The 25,289-nt window shown below is 41.6% G+C and overlaps 4 protein-coding genes and 1 long non-coding RNA gene across 8 annotated transcripts; 2 read left to right on the top strand and 3 right to left on the bottom strand.

Moving 5' to 3' along the window:
• Nucleotides 1-45: 45 nt before the first annotated feature.
• On the bottom strand, nt 46-516 carry LOC120320813. Its single transcript, XR_005560384.1, has 2 exons — nt 376-516; nt 46-318 (listed from the first exon to the last, which is right to left on the bottom strand). It is a non-coding gene; the product is annotated as an uncharacterized LOC120320813 (long non-coding RNA).
• On the top strand, nt 440-23,035 carry LOC6527777 (transcription factor HNF-4 homolog). 4 transcript variants are annotated; one of them, XM_002088814.4, is made up of 8 exons: nt 440-1,353; nt 5,247-5,415; nt 19,833-20,271; nt 20,618-21,114; nt 21,184-21,321; nt 21,385-21,621; nt 21,694-22,353; nt 22,421-23,035. In XM_002088814.4, exons 2-8 carry the CDS (start codon nt 5,322-5,324, stop codon nt 22,465-22,467), a joined length of 2,112 nt encoding a protein of 703 aa, XP_002088850.1. In that variant the 5' UTR covers nt 440-1,353; nt 5,247-5,321; the 3' UTR covers nt 22,468-23,035. The 4 variants fall into 4 exon arrangements, with proteins under 4 accessions (XP_002088850.1, XP_015053012.1, XP_015053011.1 ...); XM_015197526.2 differs by lacking the exons at nt 440-1,353; nt 5,247-5,415 and adding an exon at nt 10,108-11,008; XM_015197525.2 differs by lacking the exons at nt 440-1,353; nt 5,247-5,415 and adding an exon at nt 18,871-19,078.
• On the bottom strand, nt 2,283-4,219 carry LOC6527778 (catalase). The gene is made up of 2 exons (XM_002088815.4): nt 3,250-4,219; nt 2,283-3,099 (listed from the first exon to the last, which is right to left on the bottom strand). Exons 1-2 carry the CDS (start codon nt 4,087-4,089, stop codon nt 2,419-2,421), a joined length of 1,521 nt encoding a protein of 506 aa, XP_002088851.1. The 5' UTR covers nt 4,090-4,219; the 3' UTR covers nt 2,283-2,418.
• Nucleotides 23,036-23,273: 238 nt separating the features above from the next.
• On the bottom strand, nt 23,274-24,105 carry LOC6527776 (trafficking protein particle complex subunit 4). The gene is made up of 2 exons (XM_002088813.4): nt 23,848-24,105; nt 23,274-23,786 (listed from the first exon to the last, which is right to left on the bottom strand). Exons 1-2 carry the CDS (start codon nt 24,020-24,022, stop codon nt 23,302-23,304), a joined length of 660 nt encoding a protein of 219 aa, XP_002088849.1. The 5' UTR covers nt 24,023-24,105; the 3' UTR covers nt 23,274-23,301.
• A 268-nt stretch (nt 24,106-24,373) lies between these two features.
• On the top strand, nt 24,374-25,226 carry LOC6527775 (probable cGMP 3',5'-cyclic phosphodiesterase subunit delta). The gene has a single exon (XM_002088812.4). The coding sequence runs from the start codon at nt 24,518-24,520 to the stop codon at nt 24,971-24,973; it is 456 nt and encodes a 151-aa protein (XP_002088848.1). The 5' UTR covers nt 24,374-24,517; the 3' UTR covers nt 24,974-25,226.
• The last annotated feature ends 63 nt before the right edge of the window (nt 25,227-25,289 follow it).

Genomic DNA, 25,289 nt, shown 5'->3' with positions numbered 1-25,289 from the left:
TATGGCGGGATTTACCATATTGTATTTTAGAGTAACATCAATAAGTAATTTTTTAACATGTCTCTTATATTTTATAGCAGAATGTTGAATTTGAAATGCGCGCGCAGTCAATAGCTTTGCGAAGTGTCAAAAAAGCTTGGCAAGCTATACGCAGTGTTACCAGATCGCATGCTTTTCACATAGATTGGCAGCCCTCCATCGCGATCGCTGAAAATTGACGTGATAGAAGTCACACGCACACACCCACACTACAGCAACTGCACTTTTACTCTCCGCAAATTGCTTTGTTGCTATTTTCGCGTGGCTCCGTTTTGAACTCTGACAAACAGAATATTAGCAACAAAATGTGATATTATCGCGTCTTGTTTTGCTCACGTGTTTTCCGCTTTTCGCAACGGTTGTGTGCTGTGCGTTGATGGTAACATTTCCATTTCTATTTAGTATCTTTCGTTCGATTTGGCGACTTTGATTTTGATTTCAGTCGCCAGTCGTCAATCGGTGCGCCGGGTTCTCTTCTCCTCCAATTTAAACGTGGGTGTGCGAGTGTGTGCGTGAGAGCGCGGGTTCAATCAACTGCAGTTTGCAAGTCGAGCATATTCCCCGCCGCCTCCCCACTGCAAGAAACGCCACATTTATGCAATTAATGCATATTAAACTTATAAAGTGAACGGAATATTTGTTTGGCAAAAACAACTACGTAACAGCAATGTTCTAGTGTGCGTGTGTGTGGCAGAGAGCGCAGAGAGTGGGTGGCTAGAGAGAGATAGAGGGAAAGAGAGAGTGATAAGTGAGCGCTTTGTAACGGAACGCAGAAGCCGTAGTTGAATTCCAGTGACGTTGGAAGAAACAACTGCAAAAGGCAAAAACAAAGACAATGTTTATAAGCTGTATATTCCGCTTTGATTGATATAAATGAATATATGCAGTGGCCAGTTATACAACTGCCCTGCAAAAAGTCACTCATTAAAATAAACGCCCGAGATGAATTTCACAGCGGCGGCAACAAGTGCAATAATAGTAAAAAATCAAAAGCCAAACAACGAAATCTCTCCCAAAAAAACGGAGAAGCGTGTCGCGGTGCCAAAAAGAAAACAAAAATAGCAAAATACGTAACCAAATAATACGGAGAAACGTTAAATATAACGAGCCACAAAATCGCATAAAGAAATCAACAAGTGTGTGTCTGCCTTTTTTCTCCCTATTCGCTTTCATTCATGCAGTCAACTCAACAATAACAACTCGAAAGAGCAACAACAAAAACAACAGCGGCAGCAGTCGCTGATAAAAGCCTTGCAGCTGAAGTAACAGAAACAACAAAGATAGTTAGAACATCGTCTGGCCATTGAGCTTTAAGTAAGTTTATTAAGTTCTTAGTTACTGCCTTAAAGTCGCTTAGCTCAACTAGTTGCCAACATTTGCTACGACTATTTGCTGAGCGTTTGAGTTGGACAAGCTTTTCGGTTTAACATACAGTGCGTTACAAAATCGTAATGATGGTGGGCGCTTATGCGAAGGGAAGTGTTGACACATCAAGTGGATAATCTCACAAATTAACTGGAAAAATATAAACAAGTTCATTGGGTGGCTTGTATTTAATATACGAAGTTTAATATTGTATGTAGGTTTCTAAATCAGTTATTACAAGCTTACATTATAAACATAACAAAATAAGCATTTTAAAAAGTGTGTAAACGGCTTAGCTTTAATAGCCCTTATATTTGTCTTCTAGACAAAGTTAGTAGAAGATAATAAAATTTACGATCTTAAAGCAAACAGTTTACAGTCTTAAAAATAATTACTAATGTGTAAAATAGTAATTTAATGACCAACTGCACATTTTGAGGGTAAATACATAAATGCAAAACTCAAATGAAGCCCTTTAATGACGAACCGCACTGTACTCCGGCGAATTCAACCAAGCGCAGAACGCCCAGACACGTGTGCAGCATGCAAACAGAGCGACTAGCTAATGACAGATCTCGATGGGTTGTGATGGGCTGTGATGGGGAGAGGTCTCCGAGAGGGCATTATCATCCGGGTTGGATAATCACAGCCAGCAGATCCGTTGGGTAACCAGATTAGCGACGATCATTACGACGAGCCAGTACTCAAGGTTAACTCCTGAAAGTATGCTAAGTAAATGACGCGGAAATACATTGACTATATTAATGTATAGCCAAATATTTAATGCCACCAACAAAAATGTACATAAATGCCTCAAAATTCAGTAGCACACGTTCACAGCAAGGTTAGAGTGTATAAAGAGTATGATAATCTCGCACTTTATCATTTAAACTTCTCATTTACTATTCAGTTAGGAAACATTTCGAAAGTTAGACCAGATCCGAAAACAAATTTGTGTAACAATAATTTTTGAAAGTGCGCCAAGTTCTTCCACTCAAGTGTCTGCAAAATATCCTAGAACTTGGAAATCCTCGCCGTGTTGAGGGCCTCCGTCATCAGTCTCCCGAAATCGGAGTGCACCATGGTAAACAGTTTCACTGCCCGCTCCTGGAGGAACTGGCTGGCTTCGGTCAGATGCTCGGACAAGTTGCGAACCAGCCGCTTCCGGCCGCAGTTGTCCAGGGTGTAGGTCCAAAAGTCGGTGACCTGGCTGAAGTTATCCTCGGTGTCGCCGCTCATAAATCGATAGACATCGCCGCTCAAAGGACAACAAGTCTGCAGGCCCAAAGCCCGTGGACTTTCCTTCGGTCCGCAGAAGGAATTGGGAAAGTAGTTGGGAGCTCCGTTCTGATTGTCAGTCACCGTCATGGCACCATCGCGCTGGAAGTTGCGGACATTCACACGATACGGACAATTCACCGGTATCTGCATGTAGTTCACGCCTAAGCGATGGCGCTGCGAATCTCCGTAGGCGAAGAGGCGACCCTGGAGCATCTTATCCGGCGATGGCTCGATGCCCGGCACCATGTGGGCAGGACTGAAGGCCAGCTGCTCCACCTCCGTGAAATAGTTGGTGGGATTGCGATCGAGGACGAGCTTGCCAACCGGCAGCAGGGGGAAGTCCTTCTGCGGCCACACTTTGGTCACATCGAACGGATTGAAACGACACTTCTTCGCCTCCTCGTTGAGCATCACCTACAGGTTACAAATGAAGGAAACCTTAGTATACCAAAGCATATATAAATTCTTGGAATATGATAATCAGTTGATACACAAGTCTAAACGAGCGTGTTTATGCGATAAGGCATATCAAGAACAGCGTTCTCAAAGATATACGATTCCTACCTGAATGTACATGGACCAGCTGGGATAGTTGCCCTTCTTGATCGAGTTGTACAGATCCCTGATGGCATAGTCCGGATCGTGGGACATCAGCTCCTCGCATCGTCGGGCGTCCAGATTCTTGATGCCCTGGTCCGTCTTGAAGTGGAACCGAACGTACTGCGTTTCCCCACTGGCATTGATCATGCGGTAGGTGTGCACTCCGTATCCGTGCAGGTGGCGATAGCCATCTGGAGTTCCACGATCGCTAAAGTACATGAGCAGGGCATGAAGGGTTTCCGGACGCAGGGTCATGAAGTCCCAGAACATGTCCGGATCCTTGAGGTGGGTCTGCGGATTGCGCTTTTGGGCATGGACCAGGCTGGGAAACAACATGGGATCCCGCACATAATGCACGGGCATGTTGCAGCCCACAATGTCCCAGATGCCGTCGTCGGTGTAGAATTTGACGGCGAATCCACGCTGTTCACGTACCGTGTCCGCAGAACCCTCCTCTCCACTGGCCACCGAGAATCTCATAGCGATGGCCGTTCGTTTTCTAACCTTATCGAATATGGCGGCCGCACAGAATTTGGAAATGTCATGGGTGCACTCGAAGTACCCAAAGGCCCCGGCTCCCTTGGCGTAGGCCACCCTTTCGGGAATCCGCTCCGTGTCGAAGTGCATCATCTCGTCGAGGAACTGAAAATCCTGCAGCAAGGCAGGACCCCTCGGTCCCACCGTCTGTATGGCATCCTTGACGCCAACTGGAATTCCACTGGATGTCGTGATCTCCCTCTGCACCTCGGAGTCATTGTTCTTGTAGTCGATCAATTGATTGGACGCCGCATCGCGTGAACACATTTTTCAATTTTGTCTATGGTCTTAAAATTTCCAAAAATGGGGTTTTCGAATAAAATATTTCACACAATCGATTTGAACTGCAAACGGGAGCGTTGTGTGTGATTCTGGTCGTCAGTTGTGTGATCTTAAAGTGAAGTCTAATTCTAAGGAAACCAGATGCGATACATTTTTAAAGTGTAAAGTATAACTACATTTGCGATTAAAATTGACCTACACTAAGACTGCATTACTTTATAAATGCGGAGTCTTAAGGTATACAAAGTATATAAGCCTTTTCCCGGAAATTTAGAAGATTATTAATCCGTTTTGTTTGTGACTTTTTTGGCCCCTATCCAGCGATTCACAACAGTTTCAGGGGTTCAAAGGTCACGAATTGACAATGCAGACGAGGGGGTCTGCGTCAGCAGCCCCACGATAAGCGATAAGAGTGAGAAATTAAAGGGAGATACAGGGAGACCTAGTGCGATAGAACCCGTAGAGCCCATGGAGCTTATCGGCCTTTCTGGCACTCGAGCGAAAATCGCAAAAAGTCAGCGGAGAAAAACAAATTCGCATAATGGTAAATGGTAAATGGGCAGGAGAAACAATAAACGCCCGATAATCAGAAATTCTGTTTCGGCGCTATCGGCAAACAGTGAATTCTCTCCTTTTTTTTTTACTATTCTCACTTTTACCTTTTTTGCGGGAATGAGTGTTTGTTATCTGCTAGTCAATAAAGCATTGAAGATTATGATTTCGGGTATTTTTTGAGGTGTTACGTGTTAGCTTTCGGACAGTTGTGATATTCCAAGGGGGAGTGTACAAAGTTTTGCTTTATAAAAATGCCCATAAGCGCTATTCCCAGTACAGGTGTGGTTGGCATATTGCTGATATGGGATCGTAAAGCAAATGACTCCTCCCCAACCAAAAATATCCGATGGGGGCCATGTAATGTGAAGCGTTTGCTTGTCGGCCACTCGAGTTGACACCTACATTGTGTGCACAAACGACAAATACCCCATATATTGTATATACAGTTTTCGTAGATTTACAGGCGATACTTCCTTCGATTAGCGGGCCATCATTAAAAATTTAATGTGTTCGTCTAGCCTTCTGTGTGTTTTAGCCAGTAGTAGATTGATATACGACAGCTTATCGATTGCCTTTTCCACTTACAGTTGCCGGGCATTGCTTTATGACTATGTGATTGGATCTCTACGACCGACTTGTAAATAAAAGCTAACCAGTATACGATGAAGCATCCGCAGGATCTGAGTGTCACGGATGGCCAGCAGCTGATGAAGGTGAAAAAGGTGGAGAAAATGGAACAGGAGCTGCACGATCCTGGTAAGTGTGCAACTATGATATCTGATATAAAGTTGTCTCTAAATCAAACAAATATAATCTATGTCACACAAAAGTCAACTCAATATAATATTTTATGTCTTGATAATGCGACTTTAAAGTAGTTTCATACATTGCTTGTGGTTAGTATTATTGCTTATAAAATTAACGATAATTTATAAAGTAAGGTAAAAAAAACACGACAAGACGATGAACACGTGCCACGTGTGGTGGCAAAATCGTGTCCGATTCCGATAGACCTGTGGCATTAAAAATAGAGCGCCATGGCCTTGATAAGAACGCTGTTCAAACGATAAGCCTGCAATCATTATAAATGTTTATAATTTGTTTATTGATTAGGAAAATTTGCTGGCACTGTGCAGGCTGTTGCAACCGCTGATGATGGCATTAAAGTTACAATTGAAACGGTGTACCGAGAAATCCAGTATCTAGTATCCAGTATGCGAGCAAATGGGGCTGTGAAAAACAAAGGAAACGCGCACAAATTTAAGCGATGTGAAACGTAATCGTAATGTTTAACTTAACCCCAAAGGGTTAAGTATGCGCAATGGCAAACACACGGTGCGACTAAATACTGTGGCTTATATGTATGTACATACATATATGCCCAGCTTACAAGCAGCCAGCAACGTCTCCAAGTTGTTGAATATTTATGGAGACGATCAGCCCGACTGTCTGTCTATAGCTTTAGCTTTAGCTCAACCTTTTTTAAGGGGCTTGTGTCACCTTAGTCGATGTGCATTTACTTTCTGGTTTTTACCTTACCCGCGGTGTTTATGCCTCCTGTAATTGCCCCGTATTATGCATGGCAGAGGGTCACAGGCCCGTGCCTTCATCCTTACATATATATACCACATATATATATATACCATATAAAGCGAGGAGCGACTCTCCACCCGGCTGATATGATATGGAGGTTATCGCCCAGACGCGAACTCCCTTGATTTGTATTCGCCTTCGCAAATCCTCGGCGTTCTGCGATCCATTGAGGCTTTTTATTTCTGTTATGGTTCTTTTGGTTTTGGGTCAAGCGGCATAATTAAAAATACTGTTTTCCGCTATCTAAGATGGAATAGTCGCATTGGCATTGGCAGACGAACTAACAAAGTAACCCACTTAGGTCGGATATCTTATATGATATCCGCTTGGAACATTCATTAATTTCCATGGTAGATAATTCAAGAAGTACCTTGCGTCACTTGCGATATAAAGTAAACAAATATGTCACTTTGCTTGAGGTCTAGAGGCGTTTTGCAATCGTCTGGCATATATACGTACATGTATGGGATAATAAAAACTGAGAGTGACCGCCAGATAAGCCAGTTTCATATATAAAATGTGATGGTGGTCAATGCAAAAGTGTAAAAACAATTGGTTATTATACTTAAGATACACTGCATAACATAACTTCAATCAGTGTTGTGTTTTATGCACCTTGCATTTTTTTCGATGCATAGTAATAACCGACTACTTCTTTCAATTAAACATGAACTGCTGACCGCGGCAGTTAATAATTCTTTTCAGACTAAAGTCGCATTACTTAGTGGCGATTGGGGAAAAGCTCTCCGAGTCGAGTATCATCTGCTTTTAGTAGTAGTAGTCCTCAGTGAACCCATTCTCGAGGCTCACTCCTTACACAACCCACTTGGCCGGACTATCCTCACACTTGAGCTAATTCTCCAATTAGTTGGAGCTGCGGGCAGCTTTATTCAATTGCGATGCCTATTATATCTTATTGTTTCACGCAGGAGAATCGCCGCGGCGAGTATCTCACAGATATACGGGAAAGCGAGCAAACCACTCAGCCCATGTGGACACATTTCACTTAAAGTTGTCGCCGCTAAATGAAGTGTAAATAGTAAATTGCAGTCAAACATTATGAAAACCTACCACAATCGTCATTATTGCGATCGTCATCATTGCATTCATTCATATGTACATATGTAAGTATGTGCAGTATGTGCCTGTCAGGCGACGGCGAGTGATCGCGATGATGATGATGATGATGATGGTGATCGTCATGAAGGCGATGACGAACCGCACATGCAAATCACATGTGTGTCCCATGGCTCGTTCTTCGGTGTGTTGTCTCTATAAAAATGTATGCAAATAAAATAATAAGTCTCGCACAAAACTCACTTAACGTGCCACCAGCTGAAGATCGAGCAAAGAAACGAAATGGCAGCCTGCCTTCGGCTTGGCTAATTTTCATAATTCCCTGGAAATTGCACGCCAGCAAGGGTCGCCACATGTGGCCGGGAAAAGCGACAGCCATCAGCACGAACATGACATGCATTTTATTTCAATTCTATCTCTGTGCCCGTTGTTTTCCACTCTTACTGCCGTTTTTCTCTCGCTACATGCATTATTTTCATCACCACCACACCCCCGGAAACGAATCTCTCAGATAGCAACTGCCGGAGTTCGGATAGCAACTTCGAATTCGTCTCCGCGATCCACGACTTACGATGTGGGGACAACACTTGTTTTGTGCGTCCGTGATTCACTACTCAGATCGGATTGGATTGGATTGGATCGAGTAAGCTGGTCGGTGCATTCAAACCAAAACATATGCGTCATGTCCTGATCGCCCGTTCTCCCGGGCTACCCACACCCACTCAGTCACACAGATTACAGATGGGTGCTGGTAAACATATTTTGTAATTGCACTTAATGCAATCGCTCAACCCCGTTTTCCCCATTCGAGGGATCATCCAGATGATGTTTTGCATCAATGCCGCAGAAAGAGAACAACAGAGTGGGTTCTCTTGGTGAGAATAAATCTTACATATGGAAATAAATGTAGCCAAAGTTAAATAGGGCATAACCAGAAGTATAATTATTAACACTATTGGCTTGGATCTCTTGTGTATATCACATCCATTTACATTCAATTGAAACAGCAATTAGCCAACTCAACCCCTTTGTTGCCACCAGAATTGCCGAATCATAATCGTATCAAGTTTCCGCAAGCCCAACGTTTATGTGTGATGTCCGATGATGACGCCAAACGGGCGGCATTCGGAATGGATTCCTCATTCGAATCCAAAGTGCACCGTGAGTGGGCAACTGGGGCTGGCGTGGAGCTTCGTTTCGTCACAGAAATTCCGGCGTATAAAGTACGGCTGGCGTCGACCAGCTGACTGCGATTGTGCATGGTGTGGTGGTGTGCATGGTGTTGAATGACATCGAATTATATTCAATTGAATCAGAAGTATCAATCAGCACTCGGCGCTGCGGCCCAAGAAACCGAAAAGCCAAACAAATCATTTGAAGAGACACCCGTCATCGGTGTTCCACTATCCCAGTGTATCTCTGGCAAATCGGAATTTTCCGACTGATTTCTCAGCATTTCAACGATAAGCGGCAGAGAAGTGGGTGCCTTGGACGGCTTAGACTAAGGCGCTTACTAAGCGTCTCAGCCAAGACGATGCAATCATAACAACGACCTACTATAATGCCTCACTATATAATATATCTGTATCTCTATCTCTTTCCGTCGCTGTCTGAGGCGACGAGGCTGCAGCTCCGGCTGTGATAAGAAACTACGGCGATACCAGACTGCCTGTTTGCCGAGCTGAAAGTGAAGTGATCTACAAATAGAATAATAGAGAAACACATTTCTCCTAGGCCAGAAAGCTCTTAAGTTGTTCAAGCAACCTAAGAGTGTTTGCAGAACATAACCATATTATCAGATTAGGAAACAGCGAAATCTTTAGATGCAACCCGTAAAAGTCGGGTTTTATACATATCCCTACGTCACTTTTACAGGTTAACATAGGAATGATCTTTTTAAAAATTGTTCAATTTTAAATTCCTCTCAAAAAACTATATGAGAATGTATCTTATACATATAACAATATTCAAATAAATTTATTTTTAGTGATAGATTCAGTTAACATTTAGAAATTATTTGATTTAAACTTCAAAAGAGATTAAGATATCTTTCACAAATTTTTAGAGTGTTAGTATTAACTAACTTATTCAAAGGTGTTTCTTTCAAGTATCTCGAGAGGAACTCTCGACTTTTTTCGGGGTGCCCAACTTTTGGTAATCTCCTAAACTGTAAAAAAAATAAGCAATAAACACTATTTATTTAATGAAAGCTCGAAAGCACACATAGCACCGAAAACAAATACACAGAGATATGGTTTTATTATATGTGCCATTAAACAATTTGAATTATATACGCAGCTCTGTGCGTTCGTGTGAGTAAAATCCGCTTAATCTAGTCTGATAAGACCGGCGGTACTAGCGCGTCGATCTTATGCGCATGCCCCCGATTCGGGGCGATCGAAAGCGATCCAAGCCGATCCAAGACGATCCAAGCCGATCCAAGACGATCCGAGCAATACGAACGATCCGATACGATACGATCCGATACGAACCGAGCCGAGCTGAGCTGAAGTGTTAACAATTTTGCCAAGACGAGTGCGGCGCTGCAATATTATTAATCACGGTGCTAGCAACAACAACGGCACCAGCAACAACAAGAACAACAACAACAACAGTCTAGTCAGAATAGCCAGAATTATATTTATTAAAGTTTCTGTGCGATCGCTGGGGTCGGTCAGCTTCGAGCCAGCCGAGCGATCCAGAGCTTTCGTAGTCGCTTCGTCGGGGCCGTCGGCTTCTATATCTACAACAAATAATATTAAGACAGTTAGTACGTGTTGAGAACATTATTTGAGGTTTAGTCAGTGTTTTGCACTAGGCGGTAATAATACAGGCGCCGCAGGCTCACACCCTTTTACCTTTCTACCAACAATACACAACACAACACACAAGACACAACACAAGCCGGCTTGAACAACCCAACTTTCAACACGAAACATTTTGCACGAGCACCTGTGCGGCATCGGAAAAGGATTCGCGAAATTAACTGTGATATTTTTAAACAATTCTACCCGCCGGCCAATTTATATTTATTTATTTAAGCGGCCCGCATGTAAATAGATATATAGATATATACATATATATATATCGTATCGAACCAATTGCCGACGGTTCGGTTCGCTTCGGTTTTTCTGAGCAGTGCGGCGTTTTCCCTCGCTCCTTACTTTCATCGCTTCAGCTATTTTCGGTTTTAATTTGTGCAAATATTTAACTTTACTTAAGTGTGTCTCTGGCCCCTCACCTTAGCTGGCTTGAAAAAAAAAACAATCGGCAACAAAACATAAAAAAAACAGAAAACCGAGAGAATTATAAAAAAATGTTCACCAACAATAACAACAAAGTCGGTAGCAGCGACAAAAGCAGCAATCGTTTGTGAAAAACTCAATTTGCCCAAGAGTGTGAAGGATTTTCAAATATTTACCCTCGTCTACGATCTTCATTAACTGCGTACCAGGAACTAGGGACGCGTCTCCCACACTTTGTAGACTTCATTGCTACCAACCGGATCGGTTTTATATATACACATCATTTCAATACGCCAACTATCAGCCAGAGATTAAAGCAATCTAAATGTACGCCTCAATGTTGCCCAGTTTGCTAAACATGAAAACGGAGAATCTGACTAACTCAAGCTACGACGATGCATTTCTTCTGGAAGAAAATCTTCTGCATATAATGGGTGAGTGGGAAGTATGAAAAGCAAGCGCGCCAACTATTATTAACTTGTTAAAGACACGATTAGCCAGCAAAAGGATCCTAAAGCATATATTTTAAATGTTAAGTAGAAGTGAAAATAACTATTAAGTAAATTAGCAGCCTACTTCAGATTTCTTAATTCCAATAAATAATTCTTATGCTGACACGAAATACTTTATAGATTAAGCAGTGATTAGGAGTAATCTTAAACCAATGGGGGTAAGGCCTTGTTAGTGGGGTAATTAGAAATGCCTAGTTTTTGCAATAAGCTACATTCTTGTTAAAAAAGGAATCTGCAGGAAACCCCTCGCAATCTCAAATTTAATCGAGTCATGATGTGAAAGCCTTTTGTAAAAGCCAACATGATAACAAGCTTGTCGGGAATAAATGGGATCTAGAAAAGAAGATAAAAGAAAAGAAAAGAAAAGAAAAGGGAAAGAAAGATTATACACTGAAATTTAAGGTTACAGCTTAGTTCGATGGGTATCTAAAGGTCTAGACTGACCATCGCCGCAATGTGTTTCGTTCCCACAGCCTAACGCCTCTGATAAGATACACTTAATTGCGTCCATGACAACATCGCAAATAATTCAAAGCCAAAATCAGGCGATACAATTCATGTAGATCTCTCCTCATTATGTGTTCATCGATTCGCGATTTGTGGGGCTAAACAAACAATTGCACTGTAATTCGTTGCCCCACTCACGATATGGGTTTTATCTCTGACTATATCTGGCCGCAGATTACTGATACCATCGTTTGCAAGCCATTCACTGGGGGTAGGGGATTAATCGTGGCCCACAGGGCCCATTATCACACATAGCTGAACCATAAAAACAACCAACTTTATTGCAAGGCTTATCAGCGATTATGATTCTCTGCCCGTGTGCATCCAAGGCGATAAGATTTCATCAAGAGCCAAGAAACAGAGAAAGCCACAAACAGCCAACGGCAAATACAATTGGCCAAGTTGCGTTGATAATACTCAAAGCTGATTCTTAAAATGAAATGAACATAAATTAAATGATATTTAAATGCTGTTTAGCTGAGCGTAGCTGTTTTTCCCTCATACTAACTATAATTTGCCATCAATGGTGGTCAAATATTCGGACATTAAATTCTGCCAATTCTGTCTTTTGTTTGCTTTATTTAAAACAGTATTATACAATTATAATGGATGCCTTAACTTAACTTAAAATATATGTTTTTGTTTACTTCACTGTTGGTGCGCGCGACTGCGGGAGAATAAAATATGATGTGATTATCAGGCTAAAGATAGAAAAAATCTAAAATCAGTCAGCCGAATAAAAATTCGTTCCTATGCGTTTTTGCACACGACTGGCTGGGTTAATTATCATTTGCCATTCGGTTAGTTTGAAAATATTCACATTATTGATACATTTATTACTGATATAAGTAGACCCCTCGATCCTAAGTCATCAAGGGCGGTGAGCACTTGGCAACCCCTCCGCAGTCATAAGAAAATCAACTTTAACTACAACTACGTGTTCGATTTGTACTTAATTTCTTGCAATTATTCAGCTACCTTATTGAACTAATCACTAGTTCTCGGATGGCAGTCAATTAACCGGAAATACTTGCCGTACTATATGCATATCGCTATGTATAAGAAAAGGCCACTCGAGATTTACATCTACAGAAGTTCGCTGTTATCGTTGGTTATTTTTTTAAAACGCTTGGAAATCAAGTCTGATTGACTGTCCCTAGCACTTGGGACACTTTAAACACCAAAAACGAATTCCAGATAAGTAAAAAATCGAAAGTTTGCTTGCCTAAAACCTGCTCACTTCAGGAAAACACCTAATCCTCAATAAGTTTTGTGTGTACGTATTTAAAAAAGTACTTTTAAGATTAAACCAAAGAATCAGGCAAAGTATTGTATCCATGCAAGTTAAAGTAGCTTATACAATTCTTAATGTTTTTTTATATTTTATGAAAGTGCTTTTATCCTTATGTACTAGAAAACTAGAAAGAGTAATGATCACTGTGATGGCGAAACGTGATTTTTCGCAACATGTTGAGTTTTACCCTAATTAACGGCAGAGAAATAGAAAGAGGATAGGTTAGGATAAACTTAATTTGTGTTGAATCATGGTGACCAGCTGCAATGTTGGAATATCGTATACATCCCATTTGCTGAAGTGGTAATAAAAAGGTTATTTTGGGGATTTTTAATCACTGCTTTCACACGCTTTCAGTCACTGCTCTACTCACCGTGACTTGCAGTTAGATTTTCACAAAAATAATAGAAAATACAGTTTGTTTATATGCTAATTAGTATTATAACAGAACGCCTAAGCTCTGGTGCAGTTTGCATCTCAAAAGGGCGAATATCCGTAGTGGATGAGCAGAGAATAGAAAAGATTTAGAAAATTAATTCCAAGACGAGTAATTCAAAGCCAGGCTTTGGGTGAGCTAAACGAGTGCTTGGCGCAGTCAAGTTCTAAATGTCATGATACGCGGTTCAAGGCGAGGATTGCTTTAATTGCGCTCGGCTATTTGCTGTTTGGAGATACAAATGTATCTGAAACACGTTAGCGCCCAATTAAGAGGCCAGACGGACACGGCGACCATAGCAAACATAGTTAATGGAAATTACACTTGACTCGATTCTAAGTACCAGGCGAGAAGTTTTACTTTCAGCATCAGTATCTCTAGAGATACAAATACTCGGATACAATAGTTTTAGCTGTCGGCTTGTCATTTGATTGGTCCGAGTGCTGCCTGCTGCTTGCCGCTTTGGCTTTTTGTTAATAACAATTTAATTGAGACGTTTTTAGCATTTTAATTATAGACAATATGAGCGCAATTATTAGTCATAAAAATAATGATAATGCCAATAAAAAGTTGAATCTTACGAGACGCCGTCGCTTTTAATTGGATCAGACCAACGAGGGGAAATCTCAAAAGTGGACAGAATGCGATCATTAATGATTCTCTTTGCCTTCTAAATAAACAACCTAACCTAGCCCAACTTAAGCCAATGATCGCATTCGGTTAGCTGGAAAAGGCACAAAGTGTTGACACTACCCATATTTGCCAGGGAAAACCAACCAATGACCAAACTATTTCGCAACCGCATAAGGGTTTTCCAATTTCACATAATCCACTTAAAAACCAATAAACAAAAATGAATGGCAAAGCAAACACCTATTATTCGTAAATGATAGTCTTACAAAATTTGTCGCAGTGTGGAATTGTCAACAGACTTCATAGTTTTCTCACAAATAATGACAAGTTGAATATTTCTAATGTCCAGGGTAAACATTCGTGGGTAGATAATCTCCAGCTAAGGGCAAAGGAATCGTCTCCAAAGTTCACAATTGGGTGCGAATGGAATCCTATAAAGATCACCACGTAGATTCCTGGAGATGAGCTCAACTTTCGGTGATTTCACAGATATTTCCACCCCCAAGTGTTTGCTCCATCCAAACTCTAAATTTTCCCCCTGTTTTCCCCAACGTGATGCAATGCTCAAGTTGGGTTTTCGGCTTTCTGGTAATGCCCGTCCAATATCTATGGTATGTTGCTTGTATAACACGGGATTTAAATGCACTTTGCGAATATTAAACATAACCTTTCCTTTGTTGGGTCAAAATCATTAGCTCAAATAACAGTAGTAGCTAAAGAAAATTCCACCAGTGAACTACGAGTGCTACTAAAATCTTGCCCCGTTGATTATAGTCACACTGCACCAAAGGGACGGAACAGACAACCTTCAAAGTTGCATCATTTCGGGGCGTTGTCATGAGCTCACATCGTGGGTGGGTGCATGCAGCTGCGCAGGTTGCTGATAATATTATATATGTATGTATGTATGTATGTAGCGAGATTTGCTTCCCAAGCGAGATTTCTACCTGGCAATTAGACAGTGCTTTGCGGCGTCCGTCTTACGCATATTTATTGGCTTTGATCTCTGACATGCCATTTAAATTTAAACGATCCAACCTAAAAGCAGTCCTTGGTTCGAAATAATGAGACAACTGAGAAGGTGCTGCCATTCAGGGTTTCTGTTGATGAAAAAATGTATTATTTTTAATTATTTGTATTAAATCATCTTACTGACTTCTCACGTGCCCAAAGAGATGTGCAAGCATATTATTTATCAATATATCATATCATATATCACATATATTACGTAAAAACATGAAAATAGTGTTTTGCTTTGTCGTTGCATTTAAATTGAATTTCTTTTGAAACACGTTTTCATTTACAGCGCATGCAAGCATACCCATTTTAGACTAGGAATATCACAAGAGCCCCACTGATATCTCGCTGATTCATTTTTAATTTTTCTCCCCCTGCCCTCGATTTATTTTCAATTTCTGATAATTGCTCTTGTCGCATGTGGATACCGTGTGTTGTGTGCAGCTATTGTTTTGTATTCGTATTCGGATTCGGAATCGGTTTCCAATTTCGATTTGCAGTGTTTTCATTTCGCTCGCCGATTTTAAATTGATCATACGCCGTGTGTGCTATCAGCGGCCGTTGGAAGCCTCGCTGCCATTAGGCACGTTATTGAGTCTCTGCCGCGGAGCTGCGACGCCGATAAGAGTGTATATATTCAATATGTACATATGTATGTACATATGTCTATATGTATAGTGCTCGATTGGGGGCTATAAATGTGTGTGCGCCCAGATGGGGTTAGATGGGGTTTCAAAATTACACATTTATGTGGGCTAATGGTAGTCGTTCGCATTGCCGCCGCTGAAACAAAACAATAATTAAGGTCTTTGCTAAATTGCCCTCCTCTATCGCATATATTCAATAATCTGTGTATCTGTGCGTGTGAGCGTGATCAAGATTTTTCTGATTTCTGACTTTAGCTTCCCTAAAGCGAGCACAGCCCAAATCATTTTAGAAAAATAACGAGCTATTATCATAACTATTTTTACCTCAGTATTTATATAATCCCAATCAAGTCGAGCCTACAATTTCGTCATATAAATGGTGGCCATTAGTTTATACCATCTTAAAAACCAGAGCTGTAATTTACAAAAACAGCCTAACCATTTTAGATAAAGCCCTTTCATGTGGCTCTCTGTCTTGTAGGAACCATGAAATTCAATAATAAAAGTTTATAAAGATCAAAATCGGTTGCTTGGTTGTTCCACTGAGTTTATGCGTTGCCGGCACATTGAATATTTATACTCCATTTACAATTCACAATCTCATAAACTGTTTGGCTGTTATCAAATTTCATTGTTCTTCTGACTAATGGCTGACTAATGCAATGCAAAGGTTCTTATTCATACAAACGCCTCCGGAAATAAATGTGAACACGTCTGTCAATGCCTTGTTTAATAAAAAAGGAATTAAATTCAATTAACAAACAGGCGTTTCATAAAAGTGGTTGCAAGTTTTAAGTATATTTTTACTTCCATCGCCCAAGCTTATATAAAGATATTTTTTTGAAAAAGAACCTATATATTTGCTTGGTAAACAACAAGATTGTGGCCAAAAATAAATTAAAATTTTGCGTAGTTCGAACAAAGTTCCCAGCCAACTTGTGTGTTTGGCAGTCGAATCATTTGAATATGAATATATATGATATATACAATGGACACATGCCTGCGTAACATTTTAGGCGAAAATATTCAAACAACAAACTAAATAAATATTGCAATAGTGATATATTTTAGCACATATTCTACCAATCTCTATTATTACATTAAAGAAAATAAATAAATAATACACAATAATACAATGCTGAGAGACAGAAGAGTCAATACAAAAATTATCGTCGTGCCGCGAATACTTTATTCTCTTATTTGGGAAGCGCGCTCTCCAGATCTATTTATTTATACTTTTTGGGGGCTCGTCGTCTCTCTGTTACGAGTATTGTGTTCGGCATATTAATTAAATAAATTTTAAGCAAACGCATTAGAGTATTAATTGATAAAAATGCTGCTTTGCTTTTATATACGATTCTCAGGTGGCTACACTTGTTTGTTTGTGGCTTCTTATCGGGAAACGTGAAATGTACATATAGTTTTGATTGCTGTTTTCGGCTCTTTCGGGTTTAACAACACATCATAAACTATTTGCGGAATACTTGTACCATCGGAAAGCCTCCAAATCATAATATTTGGCGAATCAAGAATCCGATATTTTCTAATCTCAGATTACGCTTTGCCCACTTCACTGTGGGGCATCAACATTTTTTGCAATGCTAACGATGACGCGGTCGAAAAAAGTGAACTCTAACGATGAGTTGGCTAAAAATATAAAACTTACACCGGGGCCTGTTTCCCCCACCCGTGGAGTGTGCGAGCGAGATGGCGCCGGTGGGCGAAAGGGACGGCGAGTGTGGGGCGAGAAAGTTTTATGCGCGAAATGTTAGCAAACGAGTATTATGGTTTTTTATTTACCTTTTTATCCGTGGCCGTTTCAGTGTATGTTTGCTTGTTTCTCTCGAGCTGGTAAAACAACAATATTAAGTGTAATAAAACAACAACAAATGCACACCGCACACCCATAAACAGAGAGATAAGAACTTTTTGGCAGCTGTGTTTTTTACTTATACTTGTCTTGGAAGCAACTTGCTCTTATTTCGCGTTGAATTTTCAAGCGGTGAGGATATAGACTTTAGGTGTACAATATAATATCGGATGGCGCTCGGAATTGTCGGGGTGCCGTGATTAACTGTCTGAGAATGTGTAAACAAACGGGCTAATTTGCTGTTTGGAGTGCAATCATGAAACTCTCAGAGAATTCCCGGTATATGAAAACTAATAAGACAAATAGTGGAAAATCTCTGGGGACCACCCACTGCGATCGTTTCGAGATAATCACAGTATTTATAGAGCTATTTAAATGTTAATTAAAAGAATATTTTATGCGAAGGCAGAATGTTTTCAAAGGTTTTTTTGTTACATCTAAAGATAAAAAGTGAAATAATATTCTGCTTTAAAGTAGGTAAAATCTAATATATGCATTTAAGATTTAAGATTTATACGTAGGCAAATGAACATGCTAATGTTTTTTTTTTATTAGAAGGATTTTAATTTGTATTTTTAATATACAAGTATTAGTTGTGATTGCCATCCACTGTATGATCACTTGTATTGTTGTTTATTAAAAGTAACTACTATTTTCCGTCTATTCCTCTTCTCCTTTTTACTAGTATTTCTAGTTTCTCCGTCTCCCCAAATGATTTTCTCACACACGCAAACAATCCCTCATAAGTCTGACCAAATTAAAGCCGGCTTTTTTTCTACACATTTTATTTATTTATTTGTTTATTCGTTTGGCCGATCTCGTTGTCGTTATGGTTGTTGTTGCTGTTGTTGTTGTTGCTTTTGCCTCTCCTTCTGTCCATTAAATGAATTTCTATCTCTGCGGCTGCGTGCCTCTGTATTGGTGAGAGCCCCAAGTCTGGTTTTGGGGCCTCGCTCTCTCTCTCCGGGAACGAGAGAGAGGGGTCGAGATATGCAAACACAGTTGAATTGATTTAAGCGTCGATTAACGCACACACTCAAAACGCATGGTGGGAACTCGAGCTTTCAAAAGTAAATTTAGAAATTTTAAAATGCGTAGTAAGGTGGTCAAAAAGTCATGTAATCGGTAATAATATATACATATATATTAAAATATATTATATATATAAGATTGTAAAGATATAAATGTTTAAAATTCAGAATTATTTCGTTCTTTTAAATAAATATTTATATTCATATTGTCTTCAAAGAGAGATATATTTTTACGTAGAATATTCTGAAATCAGACCACTGTGCGGCGGCGCAGAGAGAGCAGGAGAGGTGCCAAGACACAACATACGATACGCGACTGAAAAATTTCGAGTCGTGTGTTTTTTCATTAATCAGTTGCATTAAAATGGTGCGCAAGTCCGGTAGAGTTAAGATTTCTAGTCGCGATCGCGTCGCCGTTGGCAACATTCTGTTGCGTGGCAAAGTGGGCGGCGGGCGGGTGGCAGTGGTAGCAGCGGTGGCTGCGGCAGAGGATGTGGGGGCGGGGCGACGTCGACGCAGGCGCGACAGCAGCGCCAGCCGAACTGCATCCAGTGACGGTCAGTTGTTTTTGTTTTTATTGTTGCTATTATTGGTGTTATTTGTGCAATTTCTGTTGGTTGCTATTGCGCGATTTTTCGATAGTTTTTAAAAAATCACAACTTAATGACCCCCGTGTATCGTACGTAGTACAGCTGCGGTCGAGCTAAAAGAACAACGAGCAAACTTATAAATATTGCTAAAATCTTTAAGGTCTAAAGTATAAAAAATAAAATGAATATATTATTGAATATCGACTCATGTAGTAAATAAATTATAATATAATAATACAATAAATCATTTAAATATGATACATAAGTGAAATTCCTTGTCTATTAAACCGAATTTTCTTTCGTACTGTGCGAAATTTCTGACTGTGTATGCTTTTAATTGCTCTTTGATTGCAAAGTTTGCCAGTGGATTAAAAATGTCATATCCAGTGACTGCAAAACCGTAGCGAGGAATTTGCGTAGGCAGTACCAACTTCTAAAACTGTGCATGCGCCCAGCCCCGCGGATACAAAACTGTGGAGTTCAGCATGACGGGACACTTTTACAGCGAATTGATTTACATTTGAATAAAGCTTAGAATATATTCCATTTTTAAAAACTTGAACTAGTTTAACTTGCCATTTGGTAAGAAAATGAATTTCCAACGTATATACTATACTGCAATATGTATTTAGCTATAAAATCTTTCTTCATACAGCTTTTGATAAATCATAAATCATTTTGATCATCTTACTGATTACAATTTTACTCCTTTTTTTTGCAGAATCGGAGAGCCACCTAATGCACGCGGATGCCCTGGCCTCTGGCTACCCGGCTGCCTCGCAGCCCCACAGTCCGATTGGCCACGCCCTCAGCCCCAATGGCGGTGGGCTGGGGTTAAGCAACAGTAGCAACCAGAGCAGCGAGAACTTTGCGCTCTGCAACGGAAACGGAAACGGGAATGCGGGCAGCGCAGGAGGCGGAAGTGTCGGCAGTGGCAGCAACAACAACAACAGCATGTTCTCGCCCAACAACAACCTGAGCGGAAGTGGGGCCAGCAGCAGCCAGCAGCAATTGCAGCAGCAGCAACAACAGCAATCACCGACGGTCTGCGCCATTTGTGGAGATCGGGCGACGGGGAAACACTACGGGGCCTCCAGCTGCGACGGCTGCAAAGGATTCTTTAGGAGGAGTGTCCGGAAAAACCATCAGTACACCTGCAGGTACGCATACATATATGATGTATAAAAACGTCAGGGAGATTTAGATTTTTCTAATGACAAATTGCCCATTATTCGAAAAAGTCAGTTAGAAATCATTTGTAAAATGAATTGAGCTATGCATTTTGCAATAAACATCACTAACGCCGACTTATCGATGTTAAACTGCAATAATATACTGACAAGAACGTAAATAATGTTATATATAGCCGTTTATGTGGCCATTACTTTAAATGAGATATTAACTTTAGTATTGCAAAAATGCTAGCTTTACTTAAATCACCATAAAATAAAATAACAATATATACGACTATCTATACGCGTACTTAAATTCAACTTCTCTTGGCAGGTTTTCGCGCAACTGCGTTGTGGACAAGGACAAGCGGAACCAGTGCCGCTACTGCCGCCTGAGGAAGTGCTTCAAGGCGGGCATGAAGAAGGAGGCGGTGCAGAATGAGCGGGATCGAATCAGTTGCCGACGGACTTCCAATGACGACCCGGATCCGGGCAACGGGCTGTCTGTGATCTCCTTGGTCAAGGCGGAGAATGAGTCGCGCCAGTCGAAAGCAGGCGCTGCCATGGAGACAAACATAAACGAGGACCTCTCCAACAAGCAGTTCGCCAGCATCAACGATGTCTGCGAGTCGATGAAGCAGCAGCTGCTGACCCTGGTGGAGTGGGCCAAACAGATTCCGGCCTTCAACGAACTGCAGCTGGATGATCAGGTGGCCCTGCTACGCGCCCATGCTGGTGAGCATCTGCTCCTCGGCCTATCGCGTCGATCGATGCACTTGAAGGATGTTCTCCTGCTGAGCAACAACTGTGTGATCACTAGACACTGTCCAGGTAATGTTTGTGATACTTTGAAACCTATATATGAAAGTTTTATAATCTTTGAAACAATTTTCGCTGCAGATCCTCTTGTGTCACCAAATTTGGACATCTCGCGGATCGGCGCCCGCATTATCGATGAACTGGTGACGGTTATGAAGGATGTGGGCATCGATGATACGGAATTCGCTTGCATCAAGGCCCTAGTCTTCTTTGATCCTAGTAGGTTATTCGACATAGTTACAAAAGTGATCTTTTAATAATCTGTTCTTCAAATTACTTTAGACGCCAAGGGTCTAAATGAACCGCATCGCATCAAATCGCTTCGGCATCAGATACTCAATAATCTCGAGGACTACATATCGGATCGGCAATACGAGTCGCGCGGTCGCTTTGGCGAGATCCTGCTTATCCTGCCGGTTCTGCAGTCTATTACCTGGCAGATGATCGAGCAGATCCAGTTTGCCAAGATCTTCGGAGTGGCCCACATTGATTCATTGCTGCAGGAGATGTTGCTGGGAGGTTAGTTCTTAAATATTTTAAGTATATGTTTGGAACAATTAATTGACTTCATGTTTTTGCTTATGTTAAAAGGAGAGTTGGCCGACAATCCTTTGCCGCTATCGCCGCCCAATCAGTCAAATGACTACCAGAGTCCTACCCACACAGGCAACATGGAGGGCGGTAGTCAGGTTAACTCCTCTCTGGACTCGCTGGCCGCGTCTGGTGGTCCTGGCACGCATAGTTTAGACCTAGAGGTGCAGCACATCCAGGCTCTTATCGAGGCGAACAGTGGGGATGATTCCTTCCGGGCCTACGCGGCCAGCACTGCAGCGGCAGCCGCAGCCGCCGTCTCGTCCTCCACCTCTGCACCCGCATCCGTTGCTCCAGCCGCGATCTCTCCTCCGCTCAATAGCCCCAAGTCACAACATCAGCATCAACAACATGCGACGCACCAGCAACAACAGGAGAGCTCCTACTTGGACATGCCTGTCAAGCACTACAATGGCAGTCGGTCCGGACCGCTGCCAACGCAGCACAGTCCCCAGAGGATGCATCCCTACCAAAGAGCGGTCGCCTCGCCGGCGGAAGTATCCGGCGGGGGTGGCGGATTGGGTCTGCGCAATCCTGCCGACATTACGCTCAACGAGTACAATCGGAGCGAGGGCAGCAGCGCCGAGGAGCTGTTGCGACGGACTCCACTGAAGATCCGGGTTCCTGAGCTGCTAACCGCACCCGCTGGTTATGGAATGGGTGAGTAGGAAAAATAAAACAAATTCCTGTATTTAAGAGGAATAACACATTTTGTGTACTATTTCAGAGCCCTGTCGCATGACACTTAAACAGGAGCCAGAGACTGGTTACTAGAAGAATAACGAACGGTGCAATATGCAGTTTGCAATAGTACACCCTTTAAGCACACAAACCACACACACATACAGGCCCTCTCTTGCTGTACTCCCCACCAAGTGCTATATGGAGATGAAATTGAATTGAAGAACTTACTTAATTGTTATGCCTTGAACCATTTTGATACTTTTTATTAGTCCCTAAGTAGGTATTTTGGAAATTGTTGCTTAATTTTTAAATGTTCAACGCAGTTGCAATCTATTTTTGGAGTCATATTTTGCTCAAGAAGTTTATTATATACAATTATACTATATATACACCATTTAGCATGTACTGAGTTTGTTGGTTATTTGGTTATCTTATACTTGTGCGTGGATCACAAAACATTCATATAGGCCATGCAATATATTGTTTTAGGTTAGGGTGTTGTCTAGATTATGCGCTGAAAGTGTAATATATATTTAGTTTTAAACAAAGAACTATTTTTATATGAATATGTATAATATACAAACTATTTCTAAGATGGCTGAATGAATAAAAACAAAAACAAAATAAACAGTGGAGAATATGAATGTAAATCGTTTAACTCTGGCATTTTTACTAGTAATATGTGTTTTAATGAAAATACGAATATTTTCCAATTTTCAGCAACAACTATTGATACTAAAACTGAATTTCCTACTAATAATGCTTTTCCAATAAGTTATACCAATATTTGAAACAGCTCAGAAACTGGAACTCACAAACTTAACTTCGAACAAATAAACTGCAGAAGAATATATTCTAGTTCCCACATTGAACTGATCCTTGCAGAAGACAAATAATTAACAATTTAAAAAGTCTAACTAACGTTTATTTATCGATATTGCTAATGCCCGTTTTCTCGACCTGGGCGAGGAGCTCTTGGAGCTTGTTGTCGAAGAGCTCGCATCGGATGGGCATCTCCAGGGAGTAGAAGGGGTTCTTGAGAACGTAGTCCGAGTACAGCTCGTACACCTTTCGCAGCAGCAGATCGACGCCATTGAGACCCGTTTCCGAGATTATAATGAACTTGATCCCGGTCAGCGTTTGGAAGCAGTGCAGCGTAAAGGTGTCCGCCTCCAGCAGCTCGATGCCGGAACTCTTGGGCTCGGGGCTCAGTTGGCTGGCGATGGCGAACAGCGGGTAGAACATGCTGGCCAGGAAGATTTTCTCGTTGGTGGTCATCTTTGGACGGCTGAACTTCAGGTTAATGGGATAGTTCTCCGGCGCCTCCAGCGTTGTCCTCACATCGCGTCCATCATCCAGGGTGACTCCATTCACAGGCATACCGTTGACCGCCACCAGGACATGGCCAACTGTTTGTAAGCATATAGTGAGCGGGATATACATATTTCTAGAACTCCCAGACACACCCACCATTTATTCCATCCTTTCTGTTGAACGACACCGACACCTTCTTGGAATCGTAGTCCAGCACCAAATCCAGTGGGTATGTGAAGGTCTTTTCATGCTCGATGCGCGGCACATTGTTGTCCAGGTTGAATATAAGGCCACCCGATTTACTAACTATGTAGACGCCATATATAATCATTTCTAACTATTACTATTTCTGTTTTTTCTAGGAATGTTTTTATACTTTATGCGAATTAGCGATGGTAGTGCAAGCCAGCTGTTTGTCCCCGGAACCAGTTCCAGTTCCAGATTGTCCCCCATTAACATACCGTTAACATGAACTTTAACATTTCGACTTAACATTCTGGCTTAGGGAAGGAATTGCATTTATTAGGGTGAATTCCATTACCATTAACGTTATTAAAAATTAGTAAATGGCTAGTGAAATTTTATTGCAAGTGCTACCAAGAACTAGTTCTCCCAGGGCGTCATATATATTACACTCAAATCAGATTGAACTAATTCCATCTCGGTTATCGCATTCATTGAACTAGTTCTCAGCCAATCAGCTGGATGGGCATTAGAATTAAAAATAAACATAATTGATTTTCTGCCCGAAAGTATACGTAAACGCGTAGGCGCTCCCACCTGGTAGTGCACCCGATTGACCGACTTGCAACCTCCACGGGCAGCGATGGGATCCGACGACCAGAGCGCCGGGGACAGGATCCAGAAGGGATTCCAGATCAACTACATGATTCTGCGGGATGCCGACAGTGGAAAGATAATCTGGCAGGAGAACAAAGACTTCTCGGCACCGGACCAGGAGCACGAGGCGCGGGTGCCGGTCAAGATACTGGACATGCGGGCTGTTTCCCGGGAGATCAACTTCAGCACCATCGAGTCGATGGAGAACTTTCGCCTTGACCAGAAGGTGCTCTTCAAGGGCCGCATCATGGAGGAGTGGTTCTTCGAGATGGGATTCGTGGGTGCCAACACCACCAACACCTGGCAGTCGACAATCGAGGCGGCACCCGAATCCCAGATGATGCCCGCCAAGGTCTTGAACGGCAATGTGACTATCCAAACCAGTTTCTACGACAACGAGACACTCATCACCAAATCGGTTGTGCGCCTGTACTACATTTAGGCAACTGTGAGTCACCTGCCGTTCTGCTGCTCGACCAGGTGTTCTCGCATCCCCTCACGAATTCTTCTGGATGTTCTTCAAGATGTTCTGTACCCAACATACATATATACATACTTCGCTTTAGAGTACTTCTGCATTTCAATGCAATTGTTTGCGCGTTTATGAACTAGTTGTAGCCTAATGCATTTTAACCTAATTTTACGTTTATCACAGTAACTTATTAATAAAGATTAACAATTGTAATGTGCATAAACCAAGGAGTCTGCCAACTCGAATTCGAACGCAACATGCATGCTTATGTACAAATCTTTAGTAG

Source organism: Drosophila yakuba, chromosome 2L (assembly GCF_016746365.2).
Source record: "Drosophila yakuba strain Tai18E2 chromosome 2L, Prin_Dyak_Tai18E2_2.1, whole genome shotgun sequence".
NCBI lineage: Eukaryota > Metazoa > Arthropoda > Insecta > Diptera > Drosophilidae > Drosophila > Drosophila yakuba.
This window is presented reverse-complemented; position numbering and strand designations above follow the sequence as displayed.